Source organism: Myodes glareolus, chromosome 16 (genome assembly GCF_982192425.1).
Source record: "Myodes glareolus chromosome 16, mMyoGla1.1, whole genome shotgun sequence".
Lineage (NCBI taxonomy): Eukaryota > Metazoa > Chordata > Mammalia > Rodentia > Cricetidae > Myodes > Myodes glareolus.
In genome coordinates, this window is record NC_142041.1 from 55,396,921 (window position 1) to 55,419,355 (window position 22,435).

The 22,435-nt window shown below is 43.2% G+C and overlaps 1 protein-coding gene across 3 annotated transcripts in view; it reads right to left on the minus strand.

The window, feature by feature from the left end:
• Pde7a (phosphodiesterase 7A) overlaps positions 1 to 14,863 on the minus strand; it is a 92,684-nt gene extending 77,821 nt beyond the window's left edge. For all 3 annotated transcript variants that reach the window (XR_015735126.1, XR_015735127.1, XM_087897223.1), the window contains exon 1: positions 14,302 to 14,863. Coding sequence is in view for 1 of the 3 variants with exons in the window: in XM_087897223.1 (XP_087753349.1) it covers positions 14,302 to 14,439 (138 nt within the window). In the remaining 2 variants the exon portion in view is untranslated. The remainder of the gene's footprint in view (positions 1 to 14,301) is intronic.
• Between the last annotated feature and the right edge of the window lie 7,572 nt (positions 14,864 to 22,435).

A 22,435-nucleotide genomic window follows, 5' to 3' on the forward strand; every position in this document is an offset into this window, starting at 1 on the left:
TCAAGATATCTGCCAGCCTCTGGCGTACCCTACCACATCTGGCCCTAAGCTTTCCTTTAATTCCTTTATACGCTTCCTTTATTCCTGTTTACAAGTTGGAAGCTTAGCCAGGTTGGGTCTCGCCCTGAGGTCACCATTCCTTTATTCCATTTCTTAATCTGTTTGTCTCCTTGAACACAGGATTTGGCTCCATTCCACTTCCTGGTGCCCTCTTTCTCAATCTGCACATTTTGTGTTTTTCCTTGCTCAGCTTGCTCCTTTTCATTATAGATCTATATAAGAGTTAGCACCAATAACCACATGTCAGAGTCTAGACTAGGCTGTTTTGAGATTTCCTCTATCAAAAAAAAAATCAACAAAACTCTTCACTTTAGCCTCAGACAGAATTTTTGAACAAGAGCAAAATGCAGCTATATTCTTCACCAAAATATCACAATAGTCTCTAGGCAACTAAAATGTATTACAATTTTAATAAAATACTAAATTACTAAATCCTAAATTACTAAGTACTCATTTACTAAAATACTAAAATTCTTCTCCTCTGGAACCTCTTGAGCCAGGCCCCCACAGTTCAAATCACCCCCAGCTTCACTGATTTCTATGTCCCTACCAGGATGGCCCATTAATCAGCACTTAAAGTGAAGTTCAACTGTTTTTCTAATCCACAGTTCCAAAGTCCATATTCTTCCAAACAAAACATGATCTGGCCTGTCACAGCAATACCCCAGTTCTTGGAACCAACTACTGTCTTAGTCAGGGATTCTATTCCTGTGAAGGGACATCATGGCCATAACCTTATGGAGAAAAACATTTAATTGGGCTGGCTTACAGTTTCAGAGGTTTAGTCCATTATCTTCATGGTGATGCAGGCAGAAGGAGGTAGAGAAGGAGCTGCGGGTTCTACATCTTTATTCACAGGCAGCAGAAGGAGAGTGTGAGCCACACTGGGCATGGCTTGAGCAGGAGACCTCAAAGCCTGCCCCACAGTGACACACTTCCTCCAACACAGGTACACCTCCTAATAGTGCCACTCCTTATGGGCCAATTAGGGCCATTTTCTTCCAAACCACCACAAGGTGTCTGTGTGTGCACATGCATGGACCGGTATCCACAGGTCAGAAGAATACTGTGATCACTTGGAGCTGGAGTAGAAGGGTGTCTGTAAGTGGCCAGACTTGGGAGCTCTGAGCCAAAGTCAGTTCTCATGACTGCACAGGAAGTGCTCAGAGCTACTGAGCCATCTTCTCTCTCCAGCCCCGAAAAGGAGAAACCTTAACACTCACTCATTTGGGAACTTAACACCACATCTCCTAAGAATACTGTCTTAGGGTTTGTCTGATGATGTCTGGGGAACCAGAAGAGTATTTCAAAATATTAATGGCAGAAAAAAGTTAAGACTAAACAAAAGGTTATCAAATCTTTTCTCTAAGTCACTAATTCTATGAAAATCTAGTTGCTAGCTGACAAAGCATTAAGATGGTTTGGAGAAGGAACATTTTGTTGCATGTAACTCAGAGCAGTAAGTAGTACTACTAAATATTGCATATTTATGATCCACCAATTCTTTTAAAAGATGCGTTTACTTTTTATGTGCATGAGTATTTTGACACGTGAGTGTGCATGCAAGCAAAAGCCTGTATGTGTGCACCATGTGTATGACTGGTGTCCATGGAGGCCACAGAGAGCATCAGATCCCCTGGAACGGCGGTTAAGACAGCCGAGAGCTGCCATAGGAGTGCTAAGAAGTGAAACTGGGTCATTTGCAAGACCAGCAAGTACTCTTAACCACTGAGCCACCTCTTCAGCCCCAATCTAGTAAGTTTTAAAATTAGGTTTCAGATCAGGGTGTGGGGGCACAGGCCTTTAATCCCAGCATTTGAGAGGCAGAGGCAGATGCAGGTGGATGTGAGTTTGAGTTCCAGGACTGTATACTGCACAAATAAACCTTATCTCCAAAAAAAAAAAAAAAAAAAAAAAAAGCCACAGCTGGATCTGATGTGTCTTCCAAGTTCCAGGTAGTAAAGGACTCAGGTAGGTGGCAGTGTGCCCTTAAAGGGGAACAGTGGGACCCTGCCTTCTCCTCCTGCTAACTTCCTGGCCTAAAGAGAAGGTTTCTCAACATGGCGTGCTGCCTCACCACAGGCTCAAGGCACCACTGACCATGAGTTGAGATGTATAAAAATAGGAACCAAAATAAGCCTCGTCTCTTTGTAAGTCACTTATCTCTGGTATTTTGATAGAATGAAAACCTAACAAACTTTCAATATTAAGGTGAAAAAGGAACAGAATCAATACAAGACTCCATATTTTCTAGTGATTACTATAAATGGAGAGACAAAATAACAATGAAATCAAAACCATCCCTATCGCTGAAAATAAATGGCAAAACTGTAATACTCCTTAAAAGTTTTGGGATTCACAGTTCTATATTTTCTATGACTAGTCATGAGTGCAGTAGTAACTCAGACACTGGTCAACGTGAGGTGGGCGGAGCCCTGGTTGTATCTGCAGTCTCTGCCCAGGCTAGCCTCAAACTCTGTGCAGCTCAGACTGCCATGACTCTCGGGATGCAGGGGCTACAGGTGGGTGACACCACATCAGGCAAACTCAGCATTTTTATATCTGTGTCCTAGATCAGAACTCGGTGACTGGCAAAGCTCAAATACTTTCTATTGCCATACACTGAGACTGTGAGAAGTGTACTCACTTTATTTGCTGGAATGTGCAATAGGATGAAGGTATAAACGGGGATAATAACATTAGAGACAAACAGATCAGAGGGAAAGGAAATAGAAAACTGACAAAGGCATGAGTTGCTCACATGTTTTTAATGGGTACAGGAAGTTGAACTGTTACACATAAACTTTAACAAGACACGTTATAGGTTGTGAATTAAGTAACAAACCAAACATTTTATAACTCACAAACACTGACGCCTGGAGGACGCTCCTCAGAGGAGTCTGAGCAGTAAGAGCCTCAGCTCCCATGAGGCCTGGCCTGCCTCCCGCTGCCTGCACTGGCCTGATGCCCTACCTATTCCCGTAATGCAGGAGCAGGATCAGAGCAGAAGCAAGGGGTGTAGCTTGGGCAGAGCGCTTGCTGGCATGTGAGAGGCCCTGGTTTCCATCACCAGATGAAATGCAGGAAGACAGGGAGGAAGGAAGGAAAAGCTTGTTTGTCTGCTTCTTCCCACCAGGATCTCTGTTACTTGCCCAAATTTAACAAGTAGGAATGCCTGACCCCACAAAGGCGACTGGCTCCCAGGGCCTAACTCCTAACTGCCCTGTCCACCTTTCCATCGATGCCATTTTAAAGACCATCTCAGCAGCTGTTCCTCCAACAATAATTCCACGTTGTTTCCCACCCCTACCCCCCCAACAGGCCGAAACTGCTTCCTAACAAAGAAGTAGAGCTACGCAAGCAGACCTGTGGAACCTGGGCTCCCCAGAACTATGAACCGGTGAGTCTGGAAGGCGGCAGAGGAGCCAGCTCCCAGAACACTGTGATGCTCAAGCACACTTCAAGCCACTGTCTCCATCACCCTAAAGAGGAATTCACAATCGCATGAGGCTGGCAGCCTCACCCCAATGCAGCTGCCTCACTCCTTCACTCCTAAATACTGACTAGAAAGGAAGAGTTCTCTTAATTGACAAACTAGTAATACAAGCTGATTATGGACACCGTCTGAATAAAAACCAGAAATTATTTCAGTTTCATCATCCTGAGACAGTGTTAACATTTGTAGATAGCTAGCTCTATCTTTTTGCATGTGTTTGTGTGTATACCTATATACATTGAGGGTTTTTTACTTAAATTGAAAATCTAGGATATACCAAATTTTCTTCACTTAATTATGTTCTAGCATTTTACTCACACAATTAAATATTCTTAAATTCACTTTAGTAACCATACATTATAAAAATAAAAAAATGTATTTCACTGTATGTGATCAAAGCCATTATACTTTAAGCTCTTCAAAGCATTTAAGTAGCTGCATAACACAGAAATAATTTAATTACCATATTCTACAACAAGAAACTGTACTTAGCCATTCAGAAATTATTTGTTGCTCCTAATTTTTCACAATGGCAAATAATGGGATAAATATCCTTGACAATTAATCTTTATCAACATTTTTAGTTCTAGTAACTCAGGATAGAGTCCTAAAAGTAAATTCTCAAGTAATAGCATTAATTTTCTAAGCATCTATTTAATTCAATTGTCGCTCTAAAGAAACACACAATAGAGTAAACTCTGGTACTATTCCATAAACACAACTTTCAATTTATGAAAAAAAAAGCTTAGGAGTGAAGAAGCTGGATTGGGACAGTCCTTTCTAAAGTTCAGTGCAATGCCTCAGACAGGCTAGTCTCCAAGCTTTGCTGGCTCCCATATCAGAGCACCAATTACAATAACTAACATTCATTACAGTGTTCTGTTAAGATCTAATGTGGGAGTCCCCTCTTTCTGCTATGAATATGTTTTATTACCAATGGTTAATGAAGAAGCTGCTTCATCCTATAGCAGGCAGAATATAGCCAGGCTGGAAAAGATATATATAGAGAGAGTAGGTGGAGTCACAGAGACACCATGTAACTGCCAAAGGGAGTTACAGACACCGGAGCTGGAACCTTACCTGGTAAGCCAAGTCTCACCACAATGAACAGATTAATAGAAATGGGTTAATTTAAGATATACAAGCTAGCTAGGAAAATGCCTGAGCTATTGGCCAAACAGTATTGTAATTAATATAATTTCTGTGTGATTATTCAGGTCTGGGTGGCCAGGAAATAAATGAACAGCCTCTGGTTACAGATGGCACCAACATGGGCCAACTACATCCACATAAAACCTGAGAGCACTTGGGAAGGAAGTCTAGACACAAAAGAACAGAGTTAAGCACGGCTTCTTAGTAGCAGCATTTTCTTGGATGGGCTCTGTTTGCTGGCCACAAGCAGGGGCACAGCTTCTTTAAGAGCCAGCTTCCTGGTTCATGCTGGCATGAATGGCTTTGGCCTTTTCAAGAGGTCTTACTACAGAGCACAGGGTTTGTGAGCAGAATACTACAACTTGCTTAACGGCAACACAGATCAGCTGTGTTCCTGAAGTTGGGGCACTGAGCGTGGCTCGCAGAGCCGGCAGTGAACAGACCTCTACCATGTTGAACTGGGCAGAGCCAAAAGACAAAGCAGCCTTAGTCCTAGCCACACCCACTTAGCATAAAATAATAGGTACTCCTGGTCAGAAAATTATTAAAATATACAACAGGGCAGATTCAGACATAAAAGACTTCTAAACAAGGCATAGTATGTTTTTAAAAAATGTATGTAGGCTTGGGAGAAAAAAGAAGAAGTACAGTTATAAAAAGAAATTAATAGTTTTTAAAAAATAAAACAAAGCTTTAAAGAGATAGCAAAAGCAATATAAAAGAGTACAGACAGTCATATATTAAAGGAGTAAAGAAAAAACACATAAAGATAGAATATACACAGAGGGTCAGGATTATGTATATTATTGTGTTTTCTCTGAATTTTCTGACTGCAGAGAGTCATTTGGTTCTGGGGGCTGCTAAGTAAACCAACACAAAGGTATCTTGACTTCAAAATTTGAGTCCAAGGATATGTTACTTTGGAAAAAAAGATCTGCTTTTGTTTCCACAGAAGATGAGAACCTATGGATTTTTCTAATGTGGTTTGATGGAACAAGCCCCCCACCCCCACAAAAGGTATCCATAAACCCTAAAAATACTTCGCCCAACAAGCAGCAGGAAACAGTTTGGAGAAAACTACACCCAAATTCCCAATTGTTTATAAATGTTTATTTTCATTTTTAAAAAAGTTGGCTATAATAATGGTCACAGTCAGTTCTCAAACAATAAATAAATAAATAAATAAATAAATAAGGGGGGATATGATACAGAGATGAATACTTTGCATTGGTATGGATCTTGACCTATTGATACAAATTTAAGGTAGATTTGCTACACTGTATATATATTTCTGATCTTGACTAAGGTATTATGTTTATACATCTTATTTAAAAATGTAATGTATAACTTAAAATTACAGATTACTAGACAGTCATCTATAATAATCAAACTTTTAGTCAGTTAGGTTTTCTAGATATATATATAGAGAGAGAGAGAAAGAGAGAGATATTTCAATTAGATAGATAATCTTCATTACTTCAAAGACCTACAGAATATGGCATTTAAAATGTTTTAAGAACTTAGACTTTACTCAACAGTGAGACATGTCTGTTCCTGGCAGCACCAATTACTTCAAGAGGAAAATGGGCATTGAAGAGTCTCCTTATGGAGTTTGCTAGCCATTTGGGCAAGAAACTGCTTGATATTATGCTGTTTAAATTGGACATGTAGGACTCACAGAAAAATGACTGCTGAATTGCCTAAAGAAGGCAAGACAGTCATTCAAGATTCTTGCTTCATGAAAGAATCTGCCAGACATTCTGTAAAACACAGAAGAAAGTGACTGACAAACTGCCAATATAGGCAAAGCAGTCTTTCAGATTTCCTGCTTCATGGAAAAGTCTGCCAGACACTATGGGCCTGTAGGATGAAGATGGATGCCCCAACGTTACAGAAGAACTTTGGGTGACTGTCCAAGCAGCGAGATGTCTCTGTCAATTCTAGAGTTTTGGAAGTTGCTTACAATGCACTTTCTGTTTACTTAGGTCATATCATATCCTTCTGGGGTCTTTGAAGAGTTGAAGACAGATAGTTATAGTTTTCCTCAGTCATGATAAAGGATAAATTAGATATGAAACTTTAGATTCACAAAGATAAAATAGATGATAGTATATTTTCTTTAATTTTGCCAGATTCAAATAGACTAAATATTATAACTGTAATTCTGGCTTGAACCTGTTTTGTTACATTTGTTCGTAACATTTTACTATGTTAAAGTTAAAATTTTCCTTTTTATTTAGACAGAAAAGGGGAGATGATGTGGGATTCCACTCTGTATGCTACGAATACGTTTACCATTGGTTAATGAAGAACCTGCATCTATAGCTCGACTAGAAGAAATAGAGAGAGGGAGTAAGCGGCCATGTAGCTGCCAAAGAAGACAGATGCCAGAGCCAGAACCTTACCGGTAAATCACAGCCTTGAGGTGATAACACAGATTAACAGAAATGGGTTAATTTAAGGTATAAGAGTTAACTAGGAAAACACATGAACTATTAGCCAAACAGTGTTGTAACTAATATATTTTCTGTGTGATTATTCAGGTCTGGGCACCTGGAAACGAAGGAGCAGTCTCTGATTACAAAGATTCCTCTTCCAGTCCTCACTGTTTCAGCTGCTGGTCCATCCACACTCAGTAATACACTGTGGTGGTTTGGATGAGGATGGCCCCAAAGGCTTATATATCTGAAAGTCTGGTTCTCAGGTGATGAATTGTTTAGGGAGGATTGAGGGTATGGCTCTTTGAAGGAGGTATGCCACAGCGGCAGGCCGGGCCCAGTCTCTGCCTGTAGATCAGGGTGTAGTTCTCAGCTACCGCTCCAATGTCATGCCTGTCTGCCTGTTTGCTGCCGTGCTTCCTGCCATGAGATTGGAGACTTACTCTCTGACACTGTAACCAAGCCCACAATTAAATGCTTTCTTCTGTAAGTTACGTTGGACATGGTGTCTCTTCACAGCAACAGAAACGTAACTAAGACACATGTTTTCACATGTGTTAAAATGAAGCAAAAGAGAACGCACAGACGAAAGTCGCAAAGACCTGGAGTTTAAGCCCAGTTGGGTCGCCCTGATAAATGACAACTTGAAGCTTATGTTTTCTCTACATTAGAGACATTTGACACAAAATGCAAACAGGATACAACAAGTGGGAACGCAGGACAAGTCCAGATCTGTCTCTCTCCCCTCTCCTCCTCTCATTCACAAGACAGACCTGCAGATGCGAGAAGACAGCAGTGCTCTGCGGACGTGCACGGCCACGGCCACCTCCAACCCGACTCCTCCTGGACGAAACCTGCATCCTTTTCCCTCCAAATAAAGGATCTCCAATCAGAGATCCCCATCAGACAAAGTGGCTTCCAATCTCTCACTAGCCTGGGTCACGGCATGATTTAGCTTTCTCAGAACACGGCTCCTGGAATGAAATACTTCCAATACGCTCTGAAAAGCCCAGAGTGAAGGTTATCTCCTCAAATAGAGACCAAATTGTGTCAGATTCATTTTCTTTACTCATATTCATAGGCCATCAAAATTCATAATCCATGAACCTACAGTTCTGACTATAGTCCACATACTGTCGTAACTGAGGCGGGTGAAATTAGCAGGAGGAAGGCAGTTGGAATAAAGAAGCCTCCATCAGGGTACTTAATAGTCAGGGCTCTGTCTACCACTGGGCAGGAGTGGGAATAGTACTACTCATTTTACAGACAGTACTCATAAAGATTAAAAGTATCAGCTAAAGAATTAGACATGTAGATGCTACTCTGAAATGAACAGTAATGTTTTATTTTATTACTGAAGGAAGGACAGTATCTCTTGATTAAGCACCATTTGACAAATACGTTTAATGGTTCGAAGCAGTATTTTGGTCTATTCGAAATATGAGTAGTGTAGGCTTTGCTGAAACTCAAGCTACCAAGTTAAAAAAACCATGTAGTCATTATCTTCTGAAAACTAAGATCCATCTCTACCAGTAGGTGGAGCCATGGAGCAGTAATTAAAACTTTCTGCTCGAAGGCTAGAAGCAGAATCCTGAATCAACCCCAAAAGCAGCAGCAAACGGCATGCCCGCTATCCCCTATCAGCATTCATGGGTAGCTCTGTGAAAAGCAACATTAAAAATTTTTGCATAATGCACACTTACAAACCGATGCTGGAATTGGAGGACTTAAAAAACATTGCAAGAAATGAAAAAGAAATTTCAGTAGAGAAATGCAAATAGTTCAAACAACACCTCAGACCGCACACACTCTTGCTTACTCTAATCAAAACAAACCAGATGCAGCCCATCTACTACAGGAAGAAATATTTATGATGTCTGGTGACATATGAGTGGAGATGAAAGGAGTGTGGTTATTTATCTTGGTACCATGAAAGCCTGTAGAGAAAGTCAAAACAATGTTCTTACCTTTTGACATGAGCTAGTGATTCCAGAGACTTTATCTAACATGCATGAAGGTATCTATTAAAGGGAGTTTTATGTACCCAAACAGAAGCTTGACAGAAAACGTTCAACATTTGAAGAATGTGCTGCTGATCCATCAACCTGACATCCTGTTAGTAAGCAAGGATCCATATACTTTCTTTAGCATCTGCTCAGCCACTAATTACACAGTTATGTCATTAAAACTCAACTAACATGTCATGTCCTTAGTCATACTCACATTTCAACTGTCCACAACCTACATAGTGACCATCATATAGTGACATCACACTAGAGTTCAGAGAACCGTACAAAAATCACAGAAGACTCTAACATCAGCCCTGACCTCAACAGATCTGTCTACACAATGGTTTCTCCCCTAGAAACATCTACTTAATCTTCAGTGCTTGGCCTAAAGGTCGACTACACTGGGCTACCTGTTTATTCCAGGATCCTAGGTGTTTTTGTCACACTTTGGTAACTCCAATATACTAATAGCCCCACAGGTTTTTTTGTTTTTCTCAATCCGTATAAGGAAGGTAAAAAAGAAAGGAAAATGTCAAGACAGCAGGATCAAAGTTTTTTTTTTTTTAATTGTGAATCCTTTACATTTTCTTACCTCTGATTCAAGGAGCCTTATAAGTGTTCTGTATTTGCCAGAGTTTGTGTGGGTTTTTCTTTGTATGAAATAGTATCTTAAAAAAATATTTTTCACACAGTGTTGCATACCTGTAATTCCAGAACTTGGGAAATAAAAGAAGGAGGAACAGAAGTTCAAAAATCTTCAGTTATATAATTAGTTTAAGATTAGCCTGGCTACCTGAGACTTTGTGTCAAACAACCAAAACAGGGGGTGGGAGGAAGAGAAAGAGAAAGAGAGAGAGAGAGAGAGAGAGAGAGAGAAACCACATAAGAATTCTAAATGAGATTGGAGGCAAAGGCAGGAAGCTTGCAGATTTGAGGCCAGCCTGAACTACACTGTGAGTTTTAGACTAGCTGGGACAACACAATGAGACTGTATACAATAGCTTATACTCATATTCTGTATCCTAATAACTGATTCAGTAAAAGTACTTATATTTTTATATTTTGAAAATTAAACCTCAAGTTTCTAACCCAAATAAAATTTGATTCCTATGGCTCTATCTTAGTTTCCTTCCAACTGCTATGATAAAGCACCAGGATCAGAGCAACTTGATTTGAGGTTTAGCATCCAGGGAAGCTGGACCGGAACATGAAGGCAGGAATGGATATAGAGACTGTGGAGAGAGATGCTGCTCACTGGCATGCTCAGCCTGTTTTCTTACGGCACTAGAACCATCAGCCCAGGGGTGGCACCACCCACAGTAAGATGGACCCTTCATCTACCATCAACCAAAAAGATGCACCACAGGCTGCCCACAGGCCAATCTAGCAGGAGCATTTTCCCAACTGAGGTTCTCTCTTCCCAAATGACTCTAGCTTGTGCTAAGCTGACATAAAACTAGCCCGGGCAGCCTCCAAACCTGACTAATCCCCCCAAGAGCAGTGCCTCAGCTTTCAGCACACTACGTCGACTTTCACACTTACTGAGCTGTAGACCTGTAAAACACCAGTGGTGAATATGGCATGGTTTATGCCTTATTCCTTTTCAATATGAGCTATGTTCTGAAAGACTAAGGTTTAAACTCCTCTATGCAACAGGCATCCAAAGTGGCAACACACGGGATTCACTTACTGTGCATACTTTTCAAATAACTCAAGAATCTCGTATTAGCTGTCTGAAAAGGTAGTATATGACTGGTTCAAGATGCCTCTGCCCAAGAAGGTCCCGTGATGCAGAGGTGACTTCTCCAGGAAGCTTCACCATTTGAGCACAGAACACTGACTGGCACACAAATCTTTTTTCTTAAAAAAAAAAAAACAGTATAAATCTTTCAACTTTTTTGACTAATAATCACTTTGTTCCATAACACTCAAGTCCATAAGCTAAATATACCTGCAATGGCTTTAACAATCATGCTAGCTTGGGAAAAAACTGTTTCCCTGTCCCTCACTTATGGTGTGTCAGCTGTCAACTTGGGCTTCTATCAGGTGAATGGCCTGGAGCTGCTTGTAATTCCATTTCAAATTTCCTGCTACTGAGAAAAGTCTGCTCACCTCACAGGCTTCGAGACAGATGATGGACAAATCTATTTCGGTTGCTCGAGTCTTGTTTTAAATTTTATTATGGGTGTGTGTGTGTGTAGCGGGGGAGAGCATGTGTGTGTAGTGTGGTGGGGGGCTCCACCCCACAGCTCCAACGCAGAGGTCAGAGGACAGCTATGCAGACCTATTCTTTCCTCCCACCTCTGTGTGGGTTCTGAGGGATGAACTTGGGTGGTCGGGCTTCCCATCTGGCAGCAAGTGCTTTTGCTGCCTGCTAAGAATTTTCTCTGCTAGTTGTTTGGATCATTTTTAGTCTACAATTCCATGTTGGAAACCAAATTTTGGATAAATGGCCCATTACTTTACATTGATCTCACACTGTTTCGCCTCTAAAATTGATGCTCAGCTCAGTCTGAGGTAATTTCATCTATTCATTCATTCAAATATTTATTAATCACCTACTATAAGTTGGGCTCCAACACTGTGGTGAAAATAAAGAGCTGAAATGATAGCTAGTTTTGAATTTATTTTAAAATAAAAATTTGTAATTAAAATTCTACTTAGTGACTAAAGAAAAAAATAAGTCTCTTAAATAAAATTACAAAACCACCTAAACTTCTGCCAAGTTCTGTAACCTTAAACTTAAGAACTAAAGATTCAAGGGTAATGGAAGCTTGTGATTCAACCAAATGCTTGTTTTAAAGAGCTCTGAATAGGATTCCAAGATTATCTACCTTGTTTTTTTCCATTACATATCCCCATGTATCCCCAAAGTACTCAGTATCAATACTGGGTTAAGTGATACACAAAGCCTTGATCAGGATAATATACCCACCTTAGCCTCTGGGTCTGTTTATAATCCCTGTAACACTGAGCAATGTTGGTCAGGGAAAAAGATACTCATTAAGAAAAATTTTCTGTCTCAAACCTAAGGAGTTCCAATATACTCTTTTGGAGATCTAGAAATTGTTTACAAGTTTTAAAAGCTAGTAAAATAGGGTAATTCTACAGTATCTGCTTTATTTGCTACAATCGTAGTTTTAAAATTCCGTTACCCATTTCAATCTTAGTCTAGGAATGAGCAAAGAAAAATAATGGAGCTTAAATTGGTCTTTGTGGGTTAATTAAGACACCGAGTACAGCTCTTGGGACCAGTCTGGTTTTCCATCCCTTGTAATCCTCCTTCTCCTTCATTTCCTCCTCAGGGAGCAGGGACACAGAACACATATTGTGTAACTTTATATAAGGTGACTGATTGCCTTTGCTACCTATATGTAGCTAAAAGTGAGGGTCCTGTCTGCTGATCTGGGGAAGCAAACAGTATTTAGAAGTGAAAAAGTTACTTCCAAGAAAGACCTTTAATTACTATTATTAAAAACCCTCTCACCAGTGCTTTAATACCTCCTGAATTCTGGGACTTTAAAATATGCTAAGTAATAACAAAAATATAGTTCAAAGTAAGTAACAAAAGTATTATTTCAAATCCCACTTAGTATTTTACACTGAATTCATTAGCATACTACCTTGTATCAGGAAAGAGTCTGACTTTATTTAATTATTTATTTTATTTATTTATTCTCAAACAGGGTTTCTCTGTGTAACAGTCCTGGCTGTCCTGGAACTCGCTCTGTAGACCAAACTGGCCTCAAACTCACTGAGATTTGCCTGTCTCTGCCTCCTGAGTGCTGGGATTAAAGATATATGCCACCACCGCCTGGTTTTAAATAAATAAGAATTCCTCAAAAGGATGCTCAAATAGAACCTCTTACTCTATCTTGCAGATCAAAAAAAAATTAAAAAAGGAAATAACAAATAGAATTTAGTGAAAATTTACTATAAATACCTTGCTCGCTGGGCAGTGGTGGTGCACACCTTAATCCCAGCACTTCGGAGGCAGAGCCAGGCAGATCTCTGAGTTCGAGGCTAGCCTGGTCTACACAGAGAAATCCTGTCTCGAAGCACTAGAAATAAATAAATAAAACTAAAAAATACCTTGTTCATGAGACTTAAAATATAATTGAGGGGAGAAAATACGCTGTCATAAAAGGTAATACCAAGTAAAAGAAAAAATGAGAATATTTTATTATACAAAATGATCATGGGCCCCAGCGTGATGGCTCAGGCCTGCTATTTGGAAGTCTGAAGCAGGGGGATCTTGAGTTAAAGGCAAGACTAGACAATTTGGAAAGGCTCTGCCATAAACAATCAAGTATATGGCTGAGGCTCCTGGTTGGAATGCTAGCCTAGCAAGTGTGAGACCCTAAGTACACTCCCCTAGTACCCATCCCCAAAGTAACCATATATATACAGAACTTCTGGTAGCAAGCAATGAGGGCGCCCGGTTCATATGTAAACAAAGTAAAATTCTTTCTGTCTCGTAATTCTAAATCTGGCAACCAAAATTAACGCAACTACAGAGTTGAGCCAAAGACTTCACAGAAAAAAAAAATTACAAATGCTTAGGAGCAACTGGTGTTGGGGCATTGGAAACAAAGTCCTTTGTGCACGTTCATCAGTGGGTTCTCTCCTAAAAGCCTTTAGCAAATGAGAAAACTGATTCGAAACCATCAACTTTGCACACTAGTTCCTGGCACCTAAGGCCCACCCGCTAAAAGGAAGCAGTTGGGGTGAGGACCACAATGGGACATCTAGGCCCATTGTTCTGAGAACCTCGGGACCAGCGCAGCACTGCAAGGCACGCGAAGCCGCGCAGGTGTGGGGGGAGGGCCAGGGGGCGGGGGCGAACAGGTGTACTCGGGGTCACGGCTAAGGGACAAGGAGCCCAACTTGAAAGAGATGCGGAGAAAGGAGCGGAGGACAAAGTCACTGCTGGGGTTAGCCGCGGGCGTGACGGGCTAGCAGCGGGCGGGGGGGGGGGGGGGGGTCGTAGAGTCCGGGGACACTGAGCCCAGCTGAGGGTGAAAGGCTGCCCATCCAGAGACGGACGGACAGACCAGCCTACAGAGCCCGGAACAATGACCTGAGTCCCTCCAAGAGAAGACAAAAGCGCTGAGCCGCGGGGTGCGGGCCCCGGGGCGGCGGTTACCTGCGAGAGCTGCCGGGGATGCGGACAGCCGAAGAGCGCGGAGCTGGAGCTGAAGCTGATGGCTCCTCGGCGGCTGAGGACGTGCTGGGGGACCGGCCTGTCCAGGGGCAGCACCGGCAGCTGGTAGCATACTTCCATTGAACACGCCCGCCTTGCCTCCGCGCGGCGCCCGCCACTCCGCGGTCGCCCGCCCGCCCCTGCGTTGCGAGGGGGCCGCGCCGCGGGGACCCGGGACCAAGGCGCGCGCCGGGCGGGCGGCGCAGACGATCGCGGTCGCCTCCCAGCCCTCCGCGAGGCTGGCGGCGGGAAGGGCTGCAGCGGGCGATCGGGAGCCGAGGGGCCGAGCGGACGGGCGGCGTTCAAAGGGAACCGAGCCGCCCCGGGGCACCGCGGCGCGCTAGCGAGGGAGCGGTCCGGGGCCGGGACCACTGGGGGCGCGGAGCAGCGAGCGAGCAAGCTCGGCCGCTGGAGCCCAGCCCCTCCCCTCCCCCGAGCCTCACTCCACTCCGCCGCCGGCGCGAGCCCGGCGTAATTCACACTTTGCAGCAGCGGACCCTGCGCCAACCACGGCCGCCGCCACCGTGACGTCACGACGCCGCGCCGCAGGCCCCGCGCCCCGCGCCGCCGCCGCTGCCGCCGCCGCCGCCGCCGCCGCAGCGCCCGGGAGCCCGCTGGTGGCCGGGACCAGGCTGCCTGCGTCCTCTCCTCTCGACGCCGCGCCCCGCGCCGGGCCGGCCCCTCCCGCCTCCCCGCAACCTGCGGCGCGTGCGCAGGAGTGTTGCGAGGGGCATCCTCGGGAGCACGGACCAGGAGTTTGTCCGGCCTACGCGACGGACGCTGTTCCGTCCGGCTAACCCCCTCCAAAATCCCCGAGGCACCGGGTGCCCTCACCGCGCTCGGCCCGGCGGGGCACCGCGCGCTTCCCCTCCTAGAATGCCCGTTCTAGGGCTTCGCGGGGCACCGCTGCGACGGTGACGTCAGCAGGCCTCGCGGGCACGGTCCTCCCGCTACGTCACCGGCCATGCCCTAGCGAGGCAAGGCTCCAGAGGCTTTGCCTTGGCAGGTGAGGCCCCAGGCCATCGGAGCCTGCAGGGCAGAGCGAGGGTCAAAAACTCCATAGTGAGGAGGGTCTTTGAATAGAGGGGAAACACCGAGCCTGAGAAAGAAGTGAAATTCTGCCACCAAGAAAAGAGCTGAGAAATGACGAGATTGACAAGACAAAGGGGACAAGGAGACCGAAAGTTCCTCTAGCCAAACGTGTCCCTTCTTGGTTAGCTTTTTGCTGTTTAAGGTGTAGGAAAAGATCTTCACCTGTTTTGGTAAAATGAGGATATAATTTGATTGTTCTTTGCCAAGTTTCTGTCCCAAACTGCCAGAGCTTTTCAGCAGGCACTGACTGTTCAGATGCTTTCAGCATCCCATACATCAACCTGAACAAGCTCTCCCCTGCTGGCAGAATGGATTCGGGTCATTTCTCGGGGCAGCTAGTCTCCCAGTTATTTGAGATGATTGTTGGCAAAGTGGCAGGCCTTTCCAAGTACAGTGCCGAGCCCGAGTTTGATGATGATATAAATCAAGTAGAGTACACACGCTCAGATAAAGGAACAAAGGCGTATTCTCTTACTGTTTAAACAGCGTGCCCCTGTGTATTTTCTGCTTACCCGGCCTTCACTGTTACATGATACGATCCCTCCTGTGTTAGGGAGTTTGTCTTCACTAGACGTTAAAACACTAACCGAGCTGCTTTTTGTGCAGCAACTGATCTCACTGTCTTTGAAATCCTAATTATTCCCTCAACATGTAGTAGATTTGTTAAGTATCTCATTTGGGATTATACTTTTGCCCATTTACTCTTCAGAAAGTCATCAGACAGTTGATTAAATTGGAGCTAGACTCATAGAAACAGACATTCCCTACACCTTTCATAGGTCAGTCCCAAGAACTAACCTCAAGTGATACGTGCTCTACATCTGTTAGGCATGGGGGCACACACGTGTAATTGCCGTTCTTGGAAAACTGAGGCAGCAGGATGAAGAGTCTCATGAGGATCAGTGCCAGCTCAGACATCACAGTGACTTCAAAGCTAGGCATCCAAAGAATAACCATTTGAGTACCTCTACACAAAACTGATACTGGTGAAAATTTGTGTTGAATAAAATATACCAATTTAATAACATTCAAATATTTGGTTAATTAAATAATAAGACCACTAAGTAGGCATCTAGACATTATATCTTCCTCCATCAAGGTATATTGCAGTGTACCTGTCTGAGCCAAAAACCCTATCAGGTACTGTAATGCAGTGTTTTTACCCAACACTGTAGTCATGTAAGTAATTTGATCCAATTTCTACAGATAAGCAATCTGTTTCCAAAACTAATAGTTTCCAAAACTAACTGCCATAGTAAACTCTAGTGTGCCTTCAGAGCCATCCGTTTTCCACCACACCAAGCAGTGTATCGGGGAAAGAGATTCATTTGTTTCCAGTGTCCTTGGGAAGGCACTAGGGTTCATCAGAGAAACACCAGAAAGGGTGGGAGGGTTAAAGAGAGATTTTAAGGGGTTGGCTTAAGATTGACAAAGCTGAGATCTGGGGAGTAGACAGAGAGAATTGGTCTTGCATTCTGGGATCTAAAACCTCTAGGAGAAAACTGCTGGGCTGGAAACCCAGGCAGGATTTCTATTTTGGAGTCTTTAGACAGAGTTGATGCTTCCTCAGGACACCTAAATCTTTGCTCTTAAACCTTCCAACTGAATAGACGAGGCCTGGCTACTTTGATAAGGATAATCTGCTTAAAATCTACAGATTTGTTGGCAACATTTTGACTGGTGTTGTACCAAACAACTGGGTGCTATAGCCTTACCAGCCTGATGTAAAAGGAACCACCACCGGCAGAAACTTTAAACTTAAACAGTGAAGGAAATCCCATTACTTAAAGCAACAGAAAGATAAATACCGAAAATAAACAAAGTCAAGGTTCAAAGCATGCTTTTATACAAGGAGAATACAGAGGACTTGGGTGTTTAAAAAGAACATCCTCTGAATATGAAGATTTGACCTACTTAAAAAACAAAAACAGCCATCCATCACGTTAATCTATACACTTACATGATCATGGACTATAGTCCTGTGTGCTATAACTAGACATGCAGATTCTACAACTGCCAGATGTTGGGTTAGCCACAACACTCATATGAGATTTTCAAAAAACAACAAAAAACGAAGTGAATATGCGAGTTGGATCAAAGAAGCAGAATCGCTGAAAGTGGTACAAAAAGGATGCACTATAGAGGTTTGTTATTATAATGCAAGCTTTCTCATGGAGAAGCTTGTGTGGTAAGGCCAGGGAGGAATGATTACAGGCTCGTAGAAAAGCCACTAAACCGGGATTGGGAAGGGGAACTGCTAAGGAGGTTTACGGAAGGCTTTTGCCTCAATGTCTAGTAATGAGTGTGAAGTCACTGAAAGTCAGCATGAAGGCAGATAGGAAGAAAATCCCGCTGCAAAGAGGTAAGAGGCTTGGACAAATTGTGACCTATGAGAAAAACTGGAACCTGTGTCTTTTCCTCACTCTGCCTCACCCCAGAGACCCAATCTGTAGAAGAAGGTGGTACCCATAGCCAAGGAGCTAGCCCTGGCTACAGAGAAACTGGAGATACTGCAGGCCTGGCTACTATTCCTTAACACTGAGCAAGTTGACAGAATAGGAGATGTTTGCACAAGTGGCAATGGCACCTAGAACATTGTATAGATCTTCAACATGCAATGACTTCCAGTTTTTAAATCTTGCAAATTTCTACTGTGTGCAGCTGAAACCAGAACCATAAAATGGGGGGAAAGACAACTTCTTGGAAATGCAGTTCTAGTTAGCAAAACTGACTGGCAGTACGTTATCCCAGCCCTACACTTGCCATCCTGACATGCATGCTCACTTGCTCATTTATTTGTCAGCAGAATCATCCTTCCTGTAATATGCAGCTTTCTCTTGCATAACCCAAGCCAGATCACTCCCTCTGCAAGAGAGATTACAATGTCTTCTTTGAGCTGTGTTCATTCCTCCACTTGATAAGTCACAGTACCTCTCAGATATTCTGAAACCTGGATACTAACACAGAAGTCTACCCAGCATTAGTCAGTACTAGAAGGATGACATGGAGACAAATAGAAAATATTTGGCTAAGATGTACAAAGCTATTGTCCCTGTTTCTGCATCTGGTAATATTCTTATGGCCGCTGTTCGCAACTACCATCTTTCTCAGCCATGATCATCTCAAACTCCCTTTGCCTTCAGGAAATGTCTTCACTGGTAGTGGTTCGGTTCCTTGTCTTGTGAACTGATCAAACCTTCTTTCTGGAGCAGCCTTCTCATAGGAATTGTTGTAGTTTACCCACAGAGTCTATGAACACTGCATACCAAGAAGAGTCCCAGAGTCTCCTGCATTCCTTTCTTCTCCAGCTGTGTAACCAGTTGGATCAAGCACTCCAGATAACACAATCATCCTTTCCGGAGTTTGATAGTTAACTAGGAGTCCAGAACGGCCAAGTGGCAGTCTCAACGTCCAATATAATTAAACTCTTGCTATAAGCCTCAGGGGGAGCCTTCTCTAGGATATTCAGAGGGATCAACAACTCAATTTAGACTTACAGTCTCTGTAACAATGAAGCACCCAGTTTCTTGCCACATGTTAGAGCAGTCCTGGCAAACACACAATAACGATATTCAGCTCTGATTCTGAGTCAGAGCAAGTTTTATGAAGGTTCTAGACTCATTTCTCTGCGTCCGGTTATAAAAGTGTCCCCTGCTCATGACAGAGCTGCTGCTCGCAGACTCATGGGAGCTGTGGATGCCTGTCCAGGACCAGTATAAGATCAAGCCAATCAACATTCCAGCTCGAGGTGGGGGAGGGGCTCGTGAGGCCCCACCCCTTGCTGAGAGTTGTTGGCCCTTCCTGGCGGATTGAGGAGGGAGAGTCAGTTTTCTTAAGGGGTGTGGCCTCTCCTCTCAAAGGTTACCCATGCTCTGGTGCCTGGCCCTAACTTCTTGTGCATTTGGACAGCACTAATTGGACTGAGAGGTTTATGAAGAGAAAAATAAAGGGGGGAAGGTGTAGAAAGTTGGCAGGAGGACATGGGTGGTCCAGGAGAAGTTGAAGAGGGGATAGAGGTGGGATTGCTATGGTGAAATTACACTGTGAACATATATGAGATTCTCAAAAGACAGGTTAAAAGGAATCTTAAAGATATATAAAGCCTTTGATGGTGAAAAGTAACAACTAATCAAGTTAGCTGGGCTTTTCTTGGGAGGGGAGGGGCACAGCAGAAAATGCACCTGCTAATTAAAGGATGCGGGAGACCTGAGAAAATGGATCACAAATGTTAGTCTCTAGTTACAAATATTGAAGTAACTGCTTGTCTGGTACTTACATTTTATTGTTAAAGCATGCTCCTCCACCATAACTCTGGGGAACAGTCATGAAGACAGGGGGCCCTGTTCTTCACTGTCCATGAATGCCCATGTGAAATGGAGAACAGAATGAGTCTTAGAACAGCAGAACCTTTTATAGTGCACCTAAAATTTGACTGCTAAGTAGACTTTTTTTTTACAAATATCTTATTTTTAAATTATATGTATATGTGTGTGCCTATGTTTGTGCACATGACTGTGACTACCTGGTGGCGTGAGCGCTGGGAAGCAAGTCCTCTGGTAAAGATACTTGCTGGCAGGCCTGATGACCTGACTTTAATTCCCAGGCCCCACATGGTAGAGAACTTACTCCTCAAGTTATCCTTGGCCCTCTTTGTGTGTGCTATGCCGTTGGTTCTCAAAGTGGTATATATGTATAGGAGCATGTGTGCACGTGCACGCACACCCACCCACACACAAATCTTAATAAACAAAATAGTAACATTTAGAGAATTCAATTGTTAGATTTCTTAGACTCTTGATTCCAGTGCCTTGTCTTACTAATCAAACACCTGCTTTAAATATTTCAAATAATAGAGTAGTGTAAGTGTTGACAGAGACTGCTCGTTTGTTCCCTGCCACTCAGACCCAAAATAATCACACAGAAACTGCTTGGCCAATCACTGAGGCATATTGCTAAATGTTGTAAAAGGAGCGGTGGCCCAGCTAGCTTAACCCCAAAATAATTACACAGAAACTGTATTCATTTAAACACTGCCTGGCCCATTAGTTCTAGCCTCTTATTGGCTAACTCTCACATCTTGGTTCAACCCATTTCTAATAATCTGTATGTCACCATGAGCTCGTGGCTTACTGGGAAAGATTCAGCATGTCTGACCTGGCAGCTTCATGGTGGGCGGCTCTCTGACTCTGCCTTCTTTCTCCCAGCATTCTGTTCTATCTCCCCGCCTGTTTTGCCCTATCAAAAGGCCAAGGCGGTTTTCTTTATTCAACCAATGAAGGCAACACATAGAAAGAAGATCCTCCTATACCAGCTAAATAGCTCTTAAATCTTATATTACTAGTAAGGTTCCAGATGGACAAGCATTTTTCTCCTTCGGCAGCTGTATGATGTCTCTCTGACTCCACCTTCTTTTCTCCTCTATCTCTGCTTGGAATTCCCACCTTGCTCTATTCTGCACTGCAATAGGCCCAAAGCAGTTTCTTTATTAACCAATGGCAATAAAACATATTCACAGCATACATAGGGGCATCCTACATCATGTAAGTTTTTTCTAAAATAATATTTTTATGTGTGGGTATTTTGCTGCAAACGTATCTGTGTACCACTTGCATAGCTGAAGACTGCAGAAACCAGAAGAGGGTCTCAGATCCCCTGGAACTAGAGTTAAAAATAAGGTGTGAATCACAATGTGAGTCCTGGGAATCAAAAGGGTAGTCGATACTCTTAACTTTTGAGCTATCTCTCCAGCCCCATAAATAATGTCAATTCTTAAGGCAGTTGCTGTGGATTCAATTACATCTGCTCCTCTTTTCCAAAGCATATATGCTGAAGTTTTCACCCTCAGCTTATCAAGATGTGTCATTATTTGAAAATAGAATTGTTGCACATAAGGATAATTAATCTAAGATAAAAAAAAAATCAGAGAGGATCAGGATGGGTCCCAACATAAGTAACACCAAGTATTACTAGGCATCGTCAGAATATAGAAGACATACATGGAACAGACATTCCTTTGAAGCGTCCAAAAGCAACCAACCCTGTTCACAAGCTGATGTTGGGCTTCATACTACCCAAGCCATGAAAGAATACATTTTTATTGGATTAAGAACCAGAACTTGGTCCTTTGTCCCAAGAGTGCTACAGAACTAATATAGAAAGTAATTTCATTTGAATCTGAAATGTCCCAAAGCAGGCTAATATTTTGGGTTGTTGTTCCCCAGCTGGTGGCACTATTCAGGGAGGCTATTAAACCTTAAGGGGCAGGGCCAGGCTGGCAGAAATAGGTCATTAAGTGCAGACCTTAAAAGATTACGCTTGCTTTCCAGTTTCTTCCCCACTTCTGTGCTCTCCAGCCTACATGAGGTGAAGAAGTGTTTCTGCCACACAGCCCAACAGCTATGGTGTTCCTACTTTGTGATGTCAAGACACTTTCCCTGCTCAGAAGTATGGAGGTAAGTGAACAGATTCTGAAACTGGGGGGCAAAATAAATCCTTTCCCCCTTTAATTTGTTTATGTCAGATATTTTGGTAATAATGGCAAAAATAGACACAGAGAGAGAGAGAGAGAGAGGGAGAGAGAGAGAAAGAGAGAGAGAGACAGAGATTTTTATTGTTTATAAACATATGATTGGAGGGAAGGCCGGTCCACGAGGGGCAGTGGTCCCACAAGGGGCAGCAGCACCTGGTCACCTGAGGCCTCCTGGTGGGTGAGAGACCACAGCAGGTAAGAAACAGGCAAATACATCATGTGGAGAAAGAGTTTATGTACAGAATTTATTTAGTCAGTTATGGAAGGGAAAGTGTAGTGCACCACGCCATCTGCAGTTTGTGAACTGGGAAAGGAGCTGGAGATTGAAACATACAAAGACTCACAGACAGAAATGCAGGTCATCCTTAATGCCAGAATGCCCTCTTTATTGTGTTCAGGGGCAGCTTATACAGGGATCCTTAACTGATAGCCTTGCCCCAGCCAAGCACGAGAAAC